Source organism: Periplaneta americana, chromosome 10 (genome assembly GCF_040183065.1).
Source record: "Periplaneta americana isolate PAMFEO1 chromosome 10, P.americana_PAMFEO1_priV1, whole genome shotgun sequence".
NCBI lineage: Eukaryota > Metazoa > Arthropoda > Insecta > Blattodea > Blattidae > Periplaneta > Periplaneta americana.
In genome coordinates, this window is record NC_091126.1 from 8,030,319 (window position 1) to 8,044,612 (window position 14,294).

General features: G+C 34.6%; 1 protein-coding gene across 3 annotated transcripts in view; it reads left to right on the plus strand.

Moving 5' to 3' along the window:
* LOC138707407 (deubiquitinating protein VCPIP1-like) overlaps nt 1-14,294 on the plus strand; it is a 75,476-nt gene that overhangs the window by 13,482 nt on the left and 47,700 nt on the right. For all 3 annotated transcript variants that reach the window (XM_069836790.1, XM_069836792.1, XM_069836791.1), the window contains exons 2-4: nt 738-1,002; nt 5,532-5,647; nt 13,263-13,412. In XM_069836790.1, coding sequence (XP_069692891.1) covers nt 778-1,002; nt 5,532-5,647; nt 13,263-13,412 — 491 coding nt within the window. In that variant the 5' untranslated portion in view covers nt 738-777. The remainder of the gene's footprint in view (nt 1-737; nt 1,003-5,531; nt 5,648-13,262; nt 13,413-14,294) is intronic.

Genomic DNA, 14,294 nt, shown 5'->3' on the forward strand with positions numbered 1-14,294 from the left:
CAATGAGAGGTGATTTCTTTGATGTGGACTAACAGAGATCAAAGATGTAAATTCTTTTCTCATATATATTTGCGAACATACTAGAATGTAGGCAGTAGCAAAACATAACATTATTTAGGGCCAAATTAAAGAAGTAGCCTACCTAATTTCTCACGCCTTCTATTCTGTAGGTGAATTCATGACATTCAACAGTGCTTCATGAATATTTCTGTGTTTGATTAAGTATTGATACTAAAACTTTGTGTTGTACTAGTAGACTATATTGTAAAATTCTTCTGTATATATTTCAACTAGACTCTGACTTTAATTAAGACTTTATAGTACTATTAAGATATTTTTTGTTTGACTTGTTCCATATTTTAGCTGTGAAACAATGTACGAATACCATAGAATGTAAATAAATACAATACAATACAAAGGCATAATACAAAAATACTGTCTTTGAAATTAGATGCATGTAACTGACTGACTTAGACAACATAGGCCTATATGACTGGCTATAACAGAGTATTGATGACTGTAACTTTAATACATACAATACTATCTGGAACATATTACACCAAGTTGGCATTTGACTGCTGCATTGCTATGTGAAACAGAAGATGTTTATTTTATATAAGGTGGATACTTGGAAGGGGTGTAGATAGTAGAAGTGTAAGAGGCTAATGTAGACAATACCAGTGTTACTGTATATATGGAGGTCATACTGTGTAGCAAGTATTTCTTTTTGTTTGCAGTACATTTGGCGTATCAGCTGTTCTTTAAGAGAAATTAAAAATGCTACCGGTGTATATTGGAACATGTCCAGATGAAGGGTGCAATGCAGTGATATTCTTCCCTTCGAAGGATAAAGTAATGGAATGTCGCGGATGTGGGCAGAGGCATTCTGGACGGAATGTTAAACACTTGAAACCTATGCATGACCATTCTCTTGGAGTAAAAACTGTGCTAAGATGTATAATTATGGCCACAAGCGGCTGTCTGAAGAAAACCGCTGAGAATGTAAGTTCTTTCTCTTAATATAGGCCTACAATGAGTAGTTTTCATAATTAGCTTGTTTACACATTGTATTTGAATAAAAAGTTATTGAAACTGTGGTCTGTTGATAGATTTCAAACTATATGATATGATATGATATATATCAACATGCTCATGAACCATATTCATGAAAGTGTGTGTTAAAATACACTTACCAATTAAGTATCGTGTATTTGTTTATAGGAATGTTTTTTGTTTGTAAGAGAAACTTGGTAAAAATGTTGCCCAGTTACCTGTTCATGAGGAAAATTGGGTATGGTATGAAAATGGGGAGGGAGACAATAGAACTCCCGTAATTTTTCAGTCTTTTCATTGGAAGGGAGAGAAAGATATTAAAGTAAGAGTGAAAAGTTCCCTACCTTGTTTGGTGTCGCACCTTAATCTTTCAGTCTTCAGCCAATGAGCAATCTAAGTCAGTGAGGTCATCTGAGCAGTAATAAAGGAAACTTCATTTGCATTAAATATGAACAGATATTCAGCACAACTTGTACATAATGGCTATTGTGACGGTATTGCCACATATCTTTGTAAACGCCTCAGATTTTCAAGTTTTATCTCTGTACTACAAATGCTCAATATGAACCTTGTTCAAGACAGTACTCCAGTCTGTCGAGACTCGTGCCAGCATGTCACTCTGCTGTTCATAATCTCAGGTCATTGAGGTCCTGTGACATGGGGGTGACATACACGAAGTCCTTGGTATACTCCCACACAAAGAAGTTCCAGGGTATTATTTATTTATCGTACAACATATTGTATTACATGGTGTAATATGGCATGCTTTGGTTATCCTATTGGCAATTATAAGTATTTTCCTTAATTACTGTATGTACAGTGCAATAGTCAATGTTGAAAAGTTTGTAGTTTTCGGTAACAAAAATGTTGATATGATCAAGGAAATTAAACATAAATATACTATGTCATATGATACAAGACTCGCATGATTTGATATCAACTTATACACTAACACACCAATTACAGAAACACTAATTATATTGGAACAAAATGTTAAAGAAAAATAATACTGGAACTAGTAAATTTTACAGTAATAATCACTAAACAAAACTATTTCCCACTCCATAACAAATAATATACATAAACAGGTCCACCAATGGCATCACTATTATCAGTATATAAGCGGAGATATTCATATATAACTTAGAACAAACACAAATATTAAACAATGAAAAGTATAAATATGCAGCAGAATTACAAATTAGTACAGATATGTGGATTACATTTTAGTAAAGTATTATATAAATGGTAATACTAGCCTAAGTATGATAAAAAAAATATTCCATCAGTACATGAACAATATACATCCCATATTAAAGTAGGTACTCATTAGAAATAGAAATTGAGTACAGTATTCAGTTTTAGGTATTATAATGGCAAAAACTGATAAGTAATCACAAATACAAAAAGAGAAAAAGTAATTACATCACAGTAGTCAACAATAAAACCTACTAAGAACAATAACAAATATACGAACATGCAAGAAGACACAAACAATACATATTTCATTCATAATTAACTGTATTTCACAATACATTCCTTGAACTCATAATAAACAAGGCAGCTCCACTAACACCAACCACCATACCCATATACTTCCACATACATAACACAGTGATACCTAGCATACAGGAATAGCATCATTCACATCGCTAACCAGTTTCATTTTATAATTTTTTGAAATCTATTACTTTCACGAACTGATGGAACTCTTTTATGTATTTTGCTGCTTGTTAACTGGCCAGGCTCCTCCTCTCCTGATGATGGCGTGCCTCAGTGTATTTCTGCCTCGGTCTAACTTTGTGCATTCCAGGATAAGATGATCCCCTGTTTGCACTTTTCCATTGCAGGGATATGCTTGAGCCTCCTGTATTTTGCATCTTTAATAGTACGCCCTCAGTTTTCCATGGCCTGTCAGCATTGTTGTTAGATTTGGAGATGCTGGTAGGTTTATTGCCAATCTGTGTGTCATGGTAGGGAAATAGTTTTTCGTTTTAGCTCCTTTGGAAGTTGCTTGCCATTCACTTTGCCAGATAGACTTGCTTTCTACCCTCGGTGCACTGATGATCATGCTTCTTGGTATCTTCGAGTACCGGTAACTCACTTTTTATGTAGACCTAACTGCTTCTTTAGCTAGATGATCGGCTAGTTCATTTCCAGTGTTGCTTGCGTGAGCCTTTACCCAGCTTATGTCTACTCTACATCCTTTATTTGCAAAAGTTGGCAATTTGGCTCTTGTCTCCTCTATGAGGTATTATTGTTGTTTTTTTTTTTTTTTGTTTTAGAGAGAATCCTGCTGTCTGTGTATATAGGTTGTTTCCTGTATCTTGTGATTGTTCAACTTTCTTCAGGGACTTCAGAATTGCTAATTGCTCGAGGTGTCATTGGCGATAGTGGAGGCTAGAGAAATGTTGATGAATCATCTTCTGCACTGCTGATCCAATGTTCTGGTAGGGTGTTATTCAGGTATCGGCGAACATCCAAGTAAAATTGAGAATGAGTGTCATCCTGCTGAAAGACTACACCAGGCAGATATTTTTCCGTATCCATTTGTATGTGTCCCATATCCATATCCTCTTCCAAAGTCTGTAGATGACCTGGACTTTTTCCAGGACATAATCAGCCACTGGTTACAAATTGCCTTACTCAAAATTGTACTGTCACAATAGCCCCCTTTTGTGTGAATTCCATGATACAAAATGCCTTCTCTTCAATGTCGCCATCTTGTGTACCACATCACTATTCCTCTGGTGATGATGACATGAATTAGCAAATACACACAATAACTTGAGATCTGTCGCCTTCATTATTTTTAATAATTTGACCATTTACTATTGTCACTTGTGCTACAAGTCTTTAATTTTGCAGTATCCTTTTTGAATCACTGTTGGCATTTTATGTTAAAATGGCATTCTAGACCACTCATCTCACTGTGGAATTAGTTCTGAGGTGAAAAAAAATTTTGTGATGCTGGCAACACACTTCCTTCTAGTTCTAAAGTCAAGCAAATAGAGATCTCCATCCCCAGCATGCCTTTTCAGAGTGCTAGCAGCGGAGATTCTTTTTTTTTTTTTTTTTTATTTTTTTTTGTAATTAGTGTCTGTGTGTATCCATTTTCCTTACCCTAAGAAGTTACTGTACTTCATGGCATATACAACAACATACTTTTTTCTTTCAACATGGGTCTGAAATATAGAATGTGTCTTATATGCTGATACTGAGTTTGTGAATGGGCAAAGCTTTATGGGATAATGTGAGACAGTGGCTAAATCATTTAAGAAGTGTGGCATTAATAATGCACTGGATGGTACAGAGGAAAATTTGTTGTATAAGGACTCTGATTTTGATTTAGAAGAGGTTTCAGACAATTCTTAAAGGCGTGGAGATGAGTTTCTGAGTTTTGGTTAAGAATATTAAAGTAATAGTAAAGTTAGATCAGGTATTTTATGAAAGTAGACTAGTGCTGCGCACGATTAGGTAGTCTCCAGAGTGATTATTTGAGCGTTTGCAATCGGAGACCTCCGGTTACCTCCATTTGATGCTGCAACAACTTTCCTATGGACAAGACAGCCGGTTGTGTATGTGCTGTGGCACAGAGGTGCACTTTCCGCCGAGTATTCCTTAAATCATATCATGTAGCTCGAATCTGCTAACATCCGCATATTGTTTTTACTAAGTGTGTAATTTTTCGTTTATTCTCTAATTTCTCTCTCTCTCTCTCTCTCTCTCTCTGCTTAAAGTGCTACTTTAGCCGACATTTTTTTTCTACATTTGAAATTCATAGCAGTCTGGAAGGGCACATTAGTTTAATGTTCATCATCATCATCATCATCATGATAGCAGGGATTAGACAACAGTGTCTGTTCCATCTTCACAATGTTCAACTCCATCTTTTCTTTGGATGCCCAAAATTCCTCCTATCTATAGGTTGATACACAGATACTAGGGCTGGAATTCTTTCATCGTTCATTTGATTTAAATGTATTCTTCAGTTTTCTTTATATTCTTCTATTTTTTCGTTTAAACTGTATACATTAAGCTCTTCTCGTATATCATGTTTTAAACAAATAGCTTTAATAATTATGTTTAAAACTTGTTTTAATCAAAGGATATTGTTTTAAACAATTTTGAATACTTTGTTTAAAACTTTTTGTTTTAACTGTGCCAACCCTGATGGCACTTCAACATTTTGACATAGTGTCGTCACAAAACCCCTCCTCTCCTACCTCCCACCACACACACACATGCACACGCATGCACACACACACACACACACACACACACACACACAGACACATGCATGTGCACACACACGCACTCACCCACTCACTCATCACACACAGGCAGGGAGGTGAGAAGGGAGGGAGAGGGGGATATATATATATATATATATATATATATTACGTTTATAGTTTGCTAAGAGTTCTGTTTTTAGTAGTTTTAATTCTTGTTTCATGAAGTTTCTTAATCTTTTATAGGTAAAAGTGAATGGATTGTCACACTTTCATTGTAAACTTCTGTCTCCATTGCTCAATAATTATGGCATGGACAAAGTTACGAATCGGGCAAAGTTACTCTCAGAGTTGACCAACATGTAAGTGAAATATTTATTTTGTATATGTTTGAATGTTTGTTTTAAGTTAGTAGCTGTAATTAATTTCGTCCTGTATGGCCATTCTGTTGCTTGTAGCTCTAACTCTTGGCATTGCAAGAGAAATTTGTCAATAAAGTTATGAGATGAAAAATAATACGCATTCTTATCTATAAAAAGCTTCTAGTCAAATAACCATTGAGATCTATAAGTATTTCGATTTTGATATCCATAACAAATAAAAATTTGAGTCTCCTCTTTTGTTATGACAGAATAAGCAAAAGGAGCAAAAGGTATTACTGACAGAGTTTTTGGTTGATATGCGTGAGGCGAAAGTCTGTTTATTTCGACTGTAAGAAAACACAAAATCATAATTTTCATTTGCAAACAGATTATTTATTAAAAACTAAAATTATTGTTCTAGTGTAAGTGAGAGCGGAAATAATGGTGAACTCTTTACAAGAGGTGTAGAGTGGACTTCTTCCATTGCTAGTAATGAGAAAGAAAATAACATTTGGGAGATGGGATCTATATATGTTTTCAGGTGATAAAAATGGGATGAGAAGAGGTTCCTCCTCTTCGGAGTCATTACAAACAGCTAGGATCTTTGTAGCAGATTTAGATACGTTATGCTAGAGAATAATCTTCACACATCATATTTTGTCCATGATTTAAGTTATTTAGCCCACACCAAACACTTATTTTTCATTGCTAATCTGAGATATCGTTTGGTTTCTCCAATGGATGACAAGCTTTAAAACCAAACTCATAAAAATGATTGTGAGCAACTGTGGGATTTGGCTGAACACCAGCACCGTTAATGATTATTATTAAATCTTTTGTCATACTTTCTGCTGAACAAAACAAATTTATGTAACATTCTGCCCACTCGAGGTAAAGTTTTTCTACTACTTTTGCATTTGTTATGCTTTGTAGGTGCCACTGGATCCTCTAATAATTATGTCATCTTTTTTTATTGTGTCAAAATACTGAGGGGAAATTAAAAAATCTCAATTTCTCCTCTCTTTTTCTTCAACTTGGGATCCAATTTTCCCCATTTTCCTGGTCAAATGATGTGTCAATTCATAGAAATATATAGTACATAATATGATGCTAGAACAATACTATTTGCACTGTTAAATTCGCACTATAACATATTGCGTCACATAGAAATTATGTTGATTGAATACCACAGACACCATTTAACAGCAACTTATGTACTTGACTTAATATCTGTCATTGATAATTTTAACAGTTGTATAATGTTAATATATCTTCTTCTTCGCTTCATGGATTAGGCGAGCCGACTGTTCCGAATTCACAATGATTCCCTTCCTAGGTCTTCCCACATCTCTTAGTCCTCTTGGTTTACATTGATATGCTATCTTGGGCAATCTTGTTTCTTCCATTCTCTGAACATGCCGTTCCCAATTGATGCGGTGTTGTTGAATTTTATCATTTACTGCATATATTTTCAATTCTCTCCTAATTTCTTCATTTCTTATGTGGTCTAATTTTGTGCATCCTTTGGTCTTTCTTAGAAAGTTCATTTCTACACTTTGCATTCTACTCAAACTCTTCTTATTTATTACCCAAGACTTGCTACCATATAGAAGCTCCAGTACCGCCATTGTTTTTTTATAAAATTTCATTCTTGTATCCTTCCTTGTTTTCTGTCTTTCTATGAATGGTGCCACATATTATTTGTAATTTTGTTAATTTGTTATCAGTATCATTTTCCGTTTCATATCCAGAATTCAGTTCACAACCTAGATAATTAAAATTAGTACTTGTGATAGAGGTTTATTTTCTAATATTATTTTCCACCTTATGGGCGATTTTCCTAAAAAAGCCATTATTTTTGTTTTCTCTGTAGAAATTTTAAAATCATACTCTTTACTTTTTTCATTTAAACAATGTAGAGAGAATTGTAAGTCATTTTCTGTGGTTTGCATTGTAACAGCATCACCAGCATACAGTAAAATGTTAAAATTTGTTGTATTATTTTATTTAATCTTATTCCCTTCGTAATAATTTTTCTCCAGTTTTGCACTAGGTCGTTAATATGTATATTTAAAAGAGTGGGCGACATGCTACACCCTTGTCGAACACCTGTGTTTGTTAAAATTTTTTCTGTTCTTTTCTGTCCTGTGTTGATTATGATTTTAGATTTGTGGTATATGCTTTTTACTACTTGTATTAAGTGCTGTGGATATCCTTGTCCTTCCATTATGAGCCATAATTTGCTTCTATTTAATTTATCAAATGCTTTCTCGAAATCAACGAAAGCAATATGTGTTTCTAAATTGTATTCTTTCCTTTTCTCAAACAATTGTTTTAAAATGAATACATTATCTGTTGTGGATCATCCTATTCTGAAACCATTTTGCTCTTCTCCTAGGAGTACTTCAGCTATTACTTTAAGACTTTTGTTTATAATTCTGGCATATATTTTATATGTAGTATTGAGAAGGCTAATTCCTCTATAATTTTTTGCATTCTTTTCTATCGCCTTTATACAAAAGTAATGTTACTTCTGCTACTTTCCATTCTTCTGGAATTTCATAAGTTTGCCAACATTGGTTTAGTAGATGTAGTATTCTAAAATGTAGGAATGCACCAACATATTTAAAAGTTCAATGTTTATTTTGTCTGGACATGTTGCTTTTCTATTCTTTGATTCTTTTAATGCTTGTTGTAGTTCTTGAATCGTAATCATGTCTACATTTTGGATATTTTTGTCTTCCTTTCTTGCCATTTCATCTTCATCTTCTTGAAACCATAATTCCTTATGTTTTATCCATTCTTTTTCTTGAATGTTGTTTATCTTTGCTGTATCTTTTTCATTTTTATTCAGGTGTTTCATTACTTTATATGCAAATGTCTGTCTCCCATGGACATCGTCTTCTATGTTACTTATAAATTTTTCCCATGATTTATTATGTGCTTCTCTATCTGCTTAGCTTTGTTTCTTTTTTCTTTATACGATTTTTCAGATTCTTCTGTTTTCTGTTGTATCCAGCTTAAGTATGCATTTTGTTTTTCTTTAATTGTCTTCTCTACTTTTTCATCTCATATTCTGAAACCTGTCTTGCTTCTTATTTTCTTCTTTTTCCCAATTGCTTCTGAAGCTGCCTTTTCAGTGCGTGTTTTAATGTTGTTATATTCTATTTCTAGGTTGTCATTAGTGGGCGTGTTTTTTTAAGTATTCTATTAGTCTATTTTGATATATATATTTTATGCTCTCTTCCTTCAATAAATATACTTTATACACTTCTTCAGGAGTTGTCATTTTGTTACTTTTTATTTTTTTCCATTTTGTCCATAGTACGAATTTGGCCATCAGTAAATAATGATCTGAGTTGATGTCGCATCCTCTGTAAACCTGTACATCTTTAAGTTGTGGTTTCATTTTCTCATTTATCAGAACATAATCTATAATAGATTTGAAACCTCTTGCACTCCAAGTGTATTTAAAAATATCCCTTTTCCTGAAAAATGTGTTTGCTATTTTAAGACAATTATTTGTGGTAAATAGTCTTAAGATCTCTTCTATTTGAGTTTGTGGTTTCCTCCAAATTCTCCTACTATTTTTGGTATTGGTGTTTTCCCGACTCTTGCATTAAAATCTCCAGTTATTATAACATGATCATTCCTGTTAATTTTCTCAAAAATAGTTTGTAGTTGTTCATAAAATATTTCTGTTTCTTCATTTCTACCTTCTTTGGGAGCGTAGACTCCTACAATTGTTAAATAACCTCTGTTCATTTTTAATCTTACAGATACTATTCTTTCATTCATAAATGCATATGGTTCAGTTTTTGATTTCCATTCATTGTTTATTAATATTGATATGCCACTTTTGGCTCTAATATTCTGTCCTACACCACTATAAATCGTTGTGTAATATTCTGATTCCTTTGTCCCTTTTAATTTCTTTTTAGTTTCTGATATAACCACTATACAGTAGCATGCAAATTCGAACAACATAATTACTTATGCAAAAACACTCAAACGGGATAAAAAAGGATCTAAGACATACCTCAGTAATCTATGTGGCCTCCCTTGTTCCTAATAACAGCTCTGAGACGATTTGGCATGGATTCCACTAATTTTCCTCAAATATTCTTCATTTCTTCATCGCAAAACCATACACCAATGAGGGCAGAAATCATTTTCTCCTTTGTAGAACAATCAATTTTTTGCATTCTTCTTTTGCAAATTGACCACAAGTTCTCAATGGGGTTGATGTCGGGTGAGTTGCCTGGCCAGGGGAGTACCTGAATATTCTTCTTGTTGAAGAATTCTGTAGTTTTTCGAGACGTATGGCATGGTGCCAGGTCTTGTTGGAACACACCTCTGCCATCTGGAAATGATTTTTGCAGCTGGGGTACGATTCTGGTTTCCAATAAGTGAATATATTTGTCAGAATTCATCATTCCCTTGATAGATATTAATGCTCTAGGCCCTTCATGTGTAAAACAACCCCAAAACATTACTTTAGGGGGGGTATTTGGGTGCTTGTTGGAGATGAGCTGCTGTTACTTTTTCGGATCCTTTCCGTACGTAAGAAACATGGTGGCCGTGGACCTCGAAATGAGACTCATCGGAAAAAAGTACATTCTTCCAGTCATTCACTGTCCAATGTTGATGTAATTTTGCCCACATTAAGCGTTTTTTGCACATAACAGGGGTTAGCAGTTGCTTCTTAATAGGCTTACGAGCCCTTCGTCCAGCTTCCAAAAGCCTATGCCGCACTGTTGTGACGTGAATATTCGCCCCAGTGCACAGTGGGCCAGAATCGACTCAAAATGGGACAAAATTATTTTATGTTCCTATTGTTTTCTTGGATGCATAAAATCAATAGTTATTCAATAGTTTTCATTTTTTGTTTAAGTTAAAAGCACTTTCACAACATAATAGTTTTTTTATTCAATATCTGATGCCTCATCATTACATTTTCATTAATGACATTTTCTTCATGAATGACACTTTCTTCTTCTTCCTCACTAGAGTCTTTCAATAGCTGTAATCCTTTCTTCCACAAGGGAATTTTGTGTTTTTATGTGATGTTCTGATATTTGAAATGAGAGGATCGGAAGATATGAGAAGGTTGTTGACTAAATCTGTCATTGTGTTTTTACGAGAACTTTTCCTTGTGTGGGGCTCTCGATATATTATTTTAATATCTTTATTATGAGCCTCCTCAGATAACTGTGCAATTGGAAGCAGAGCTGAGTTAATAATCTGAGACCCATGGATGAGAATTTTGTTTATGCTAGTTGGGAGGTTAAACTAGGGAAACTTCTGAATGAACAATTTTGCATTTTCTAGCGCATATTGATTGAGAGAATCAATTTTAATATCTCTTCCATTAGAAATTACTCCAAGAACAACTGCGAAACTTAGAATTAAGTTTTTTTCTATCCTGGTTATGGATATGTTAATTCGGGATTTGAGAAGAATCTTCTAGGAGTATTCCCGTTGTTTGAGGTTCCATACTCTCCTGATTTAGGTTTGTCCACAAGAAGTCCCATCTCATTTGGAAACCGACTCTGAATTTCTTCCTTTCTCCTTTTCATAAATTCGTCTGGCTGTATGATCTAACAGACGCTGTAACTTCACTTCTGCACTTATTTCTGTCAGAGTAATATCACATGGATAGCAATGCAGCTTTGCTTCTCGAACTTCATTGAACGCTGGATATAAATCTAAATTTCTACATTTTGCTTGTAGTCTCAATAAAGTGTACTGGTACTTAGGTAATTTCGTATCCATTATCAGGGCTAAAACGTCATCACCACTATATTTTGCAACATTTTTGCAGGAACTACTATGCTCGTTATGTGCAGTTGGAATTTTTGCCGCACGGGTTTGTGTACTTACAGCATTTTCCATTAGTTTAGCTGGTTATTTTTACCAGAAGCCTTCAGAATTACCTGAGTAGCAAGAACAAGCGCAGCAGGATCAGCAGCTTCTCTGAGATGTTCAGTTTTCCTCCTCTTGGTTTTCTGAGATGATTCAGAGAACAATTTTCTTGGATGATCAGAATGACTATACAACTATGAACATCCAGCCACATGTTCAGCATGAAATTTATTACATGGGAGCAGCTTAAATTCTTGATCCAATGAACTGCCATATTTTTCTTCCTATTTATTTTTCATTCTGTATTAATTCTGCTATCTTTTATTCAATTACTGCAGAATGAACTATTTTTTTTCTTTAGTTCTGAAGAAAAATCTTGTTGACAATTTTCACGTAATCCTAATTATGAAATAACAAACTCATGAACAGCTGTCTTATCATTATTATTTTGTAGCAAGGCTTCCATGATTTCACAGTGTAAAAAAACAACGGTCATCTGGAATAGTAATGAATAATACTGTACGTAGGTATCTGAATTTTCGCACATTAAACAGAAAAGTGCAAGTAGCTGCAGCTGAATATGACTTTTCTGCAATTTATAGGGTCTGTTTAAACCATTGACACAAAAGTTTTCATAACATCGAGTGACACGCACTTTATAACCCTCTTTAAATATTGAAAACTAAAATATATTAGCTTAAATTGCATCCCTCCGAGTTATTACAAATATTTACACTCTATATAAACCAATTGAAAATTACATGTATTCCTAATAAAACCTACCCTTTGTTCTAACAATCTCAGCCATTGTTATTTCTTTATTCATGAATGTGACCACGTAACACACACCACTGTCTCGAGCGCATGGCCTAGGACTGACTGGTGCGCTATCGCCTGGTTACAGTAGCTCTCTTTCAAGGCTGTAGCCACAGCTGTTAAAACATATCATCGATGATGCATCATGAGTTTAGTGCTCACCACCACCTCTACTATGTGTATATACTGTCAAAAGTATTGTAAAAAAAATTCATTTTTTCAATTTTGTCCCATTTTTTACTCACTCTGGCCCACTGTGCAGTGGTAGCCATTAACTCGTGGGTTAAGTCGACAGCAGTTAGTCTAGGATTTAATTTACTTTTCCTGACAATTAAACGATCATCTGCAGGTGAAGTCTTCCTTTTCCGGCCACAGTTTCCTTTTTTCTGGGGTGTGATGGATCAGTCTCCCTGTATCGTTTTATGATCGAATTAACAGTAGCCAAACCGATGTGACATTCTGCAGCAATTTGCCTCTGTGTCATAGAAGAATGCTCTGCTAATGTTATAATTTTAGACCGTTTTCGTGGAGTTGTATCCATTTGTGAAGATGATAGAATGTACACAGGATTGCAATATTAAGTCTTCAACACAACTGAAATGCTTATAAGTACAAAACAACAGGCAAAATGTCACATATTATAAAAAAAAATAATGACATCCTATGAGCGCAACAAACTGGGTATTTTATAAAGGCGTTATATATTAAATGTGCAGGGACCGGACAAGAAAAACGTATTACACGGGATAGCGTAATAAGTGGTCGCGTCTTATCGAGGTTTCACTGTAATAATTTTATTGAAAACATACAATTGAAGTTTTCCAGCAATTTAGGTAACAAAATTCTGCTCTTTGTTATCTTACAGAAATGAATTTTAACAACAATATTTTATATTGAATACAGCTCCAGGAACATTTTCTTCTTGCTATTTCAGGTCCAGCTTTGATTGTGGTGTTTTGGGTGATCGCTGCTTCTTAATTGATCATCACCACTTGAACGTTGTTGGATATGGTCGTGACAACAGTGGTAGTGCCCGATATTTGTCAGATACCTTACAAAACATCAGAGAAGCAAACGAGAATAAGTAAGTACATCTTAATCTGGAATATTGATATAACTTGCTTAGTGCTAGTGAATTCTCTGAAGAAGAAATGGAAATCAGTGTCTTTGGAAGTGAAGCAGTGGTAACGCTTTTCTATGGCTTGAAAGAAATTCTGTTTGTGTTCATCATGCCAAATGTTGTTGTTATTTAGTCAACTGTCCGAAGGCAGATCTGAACCTCACAAGTGATACCAAAAAGCACCACTTATGAGGCAACTAGGCCAGGAGATAATGGGGTAAAGTGGCCAGTTCCTTTCCCCCTCCATTGGATACATCGCCAATTAGCTATATGTTACACTAATCAGACCGTGCCAAATGATACACCTTTATTTCTTATGCTTAATATGAAGATGTCAGTGGAACTTCAGCACCATATTCGACCACATTGACAGATGGAAAATGTTCTGTTACTGCATGATCATGTATAGGGACTGGATTTTCAGGTTTTTAAGAAGTCAATTTTAGGTTATTGGAATAAGTGAAATAGTTTTTTTTATGTTTTTGTCCAAACTGTGAAAGGAGTTGCAAAAATTGCCTGATTGTTAAAATTGTTCACTTACATTCAATTTTAAATAACGTAACTTTTCCTTCGGTGATTAAGATGGAATCATTTCCAATCCACTGTTGTAATAAATGTGATTTCCCTTGTTCTGGCATAGCTTAACAAAGCACAAAATATAAAAATTCAGTGTTAACACCAGAACAAGGCAGACTGCACAGAGACCTCAGAAAAGTTCACAGCTTGTACCCGCATGCAAGATCACAGTCTTCTATCAGAGAACATGCACAAAAACTTAACGACTTTCAACAATGCGACTTTTCACAGTTAATTCGCATCAAGAGAAAGTTCAGTCACTTCATACCC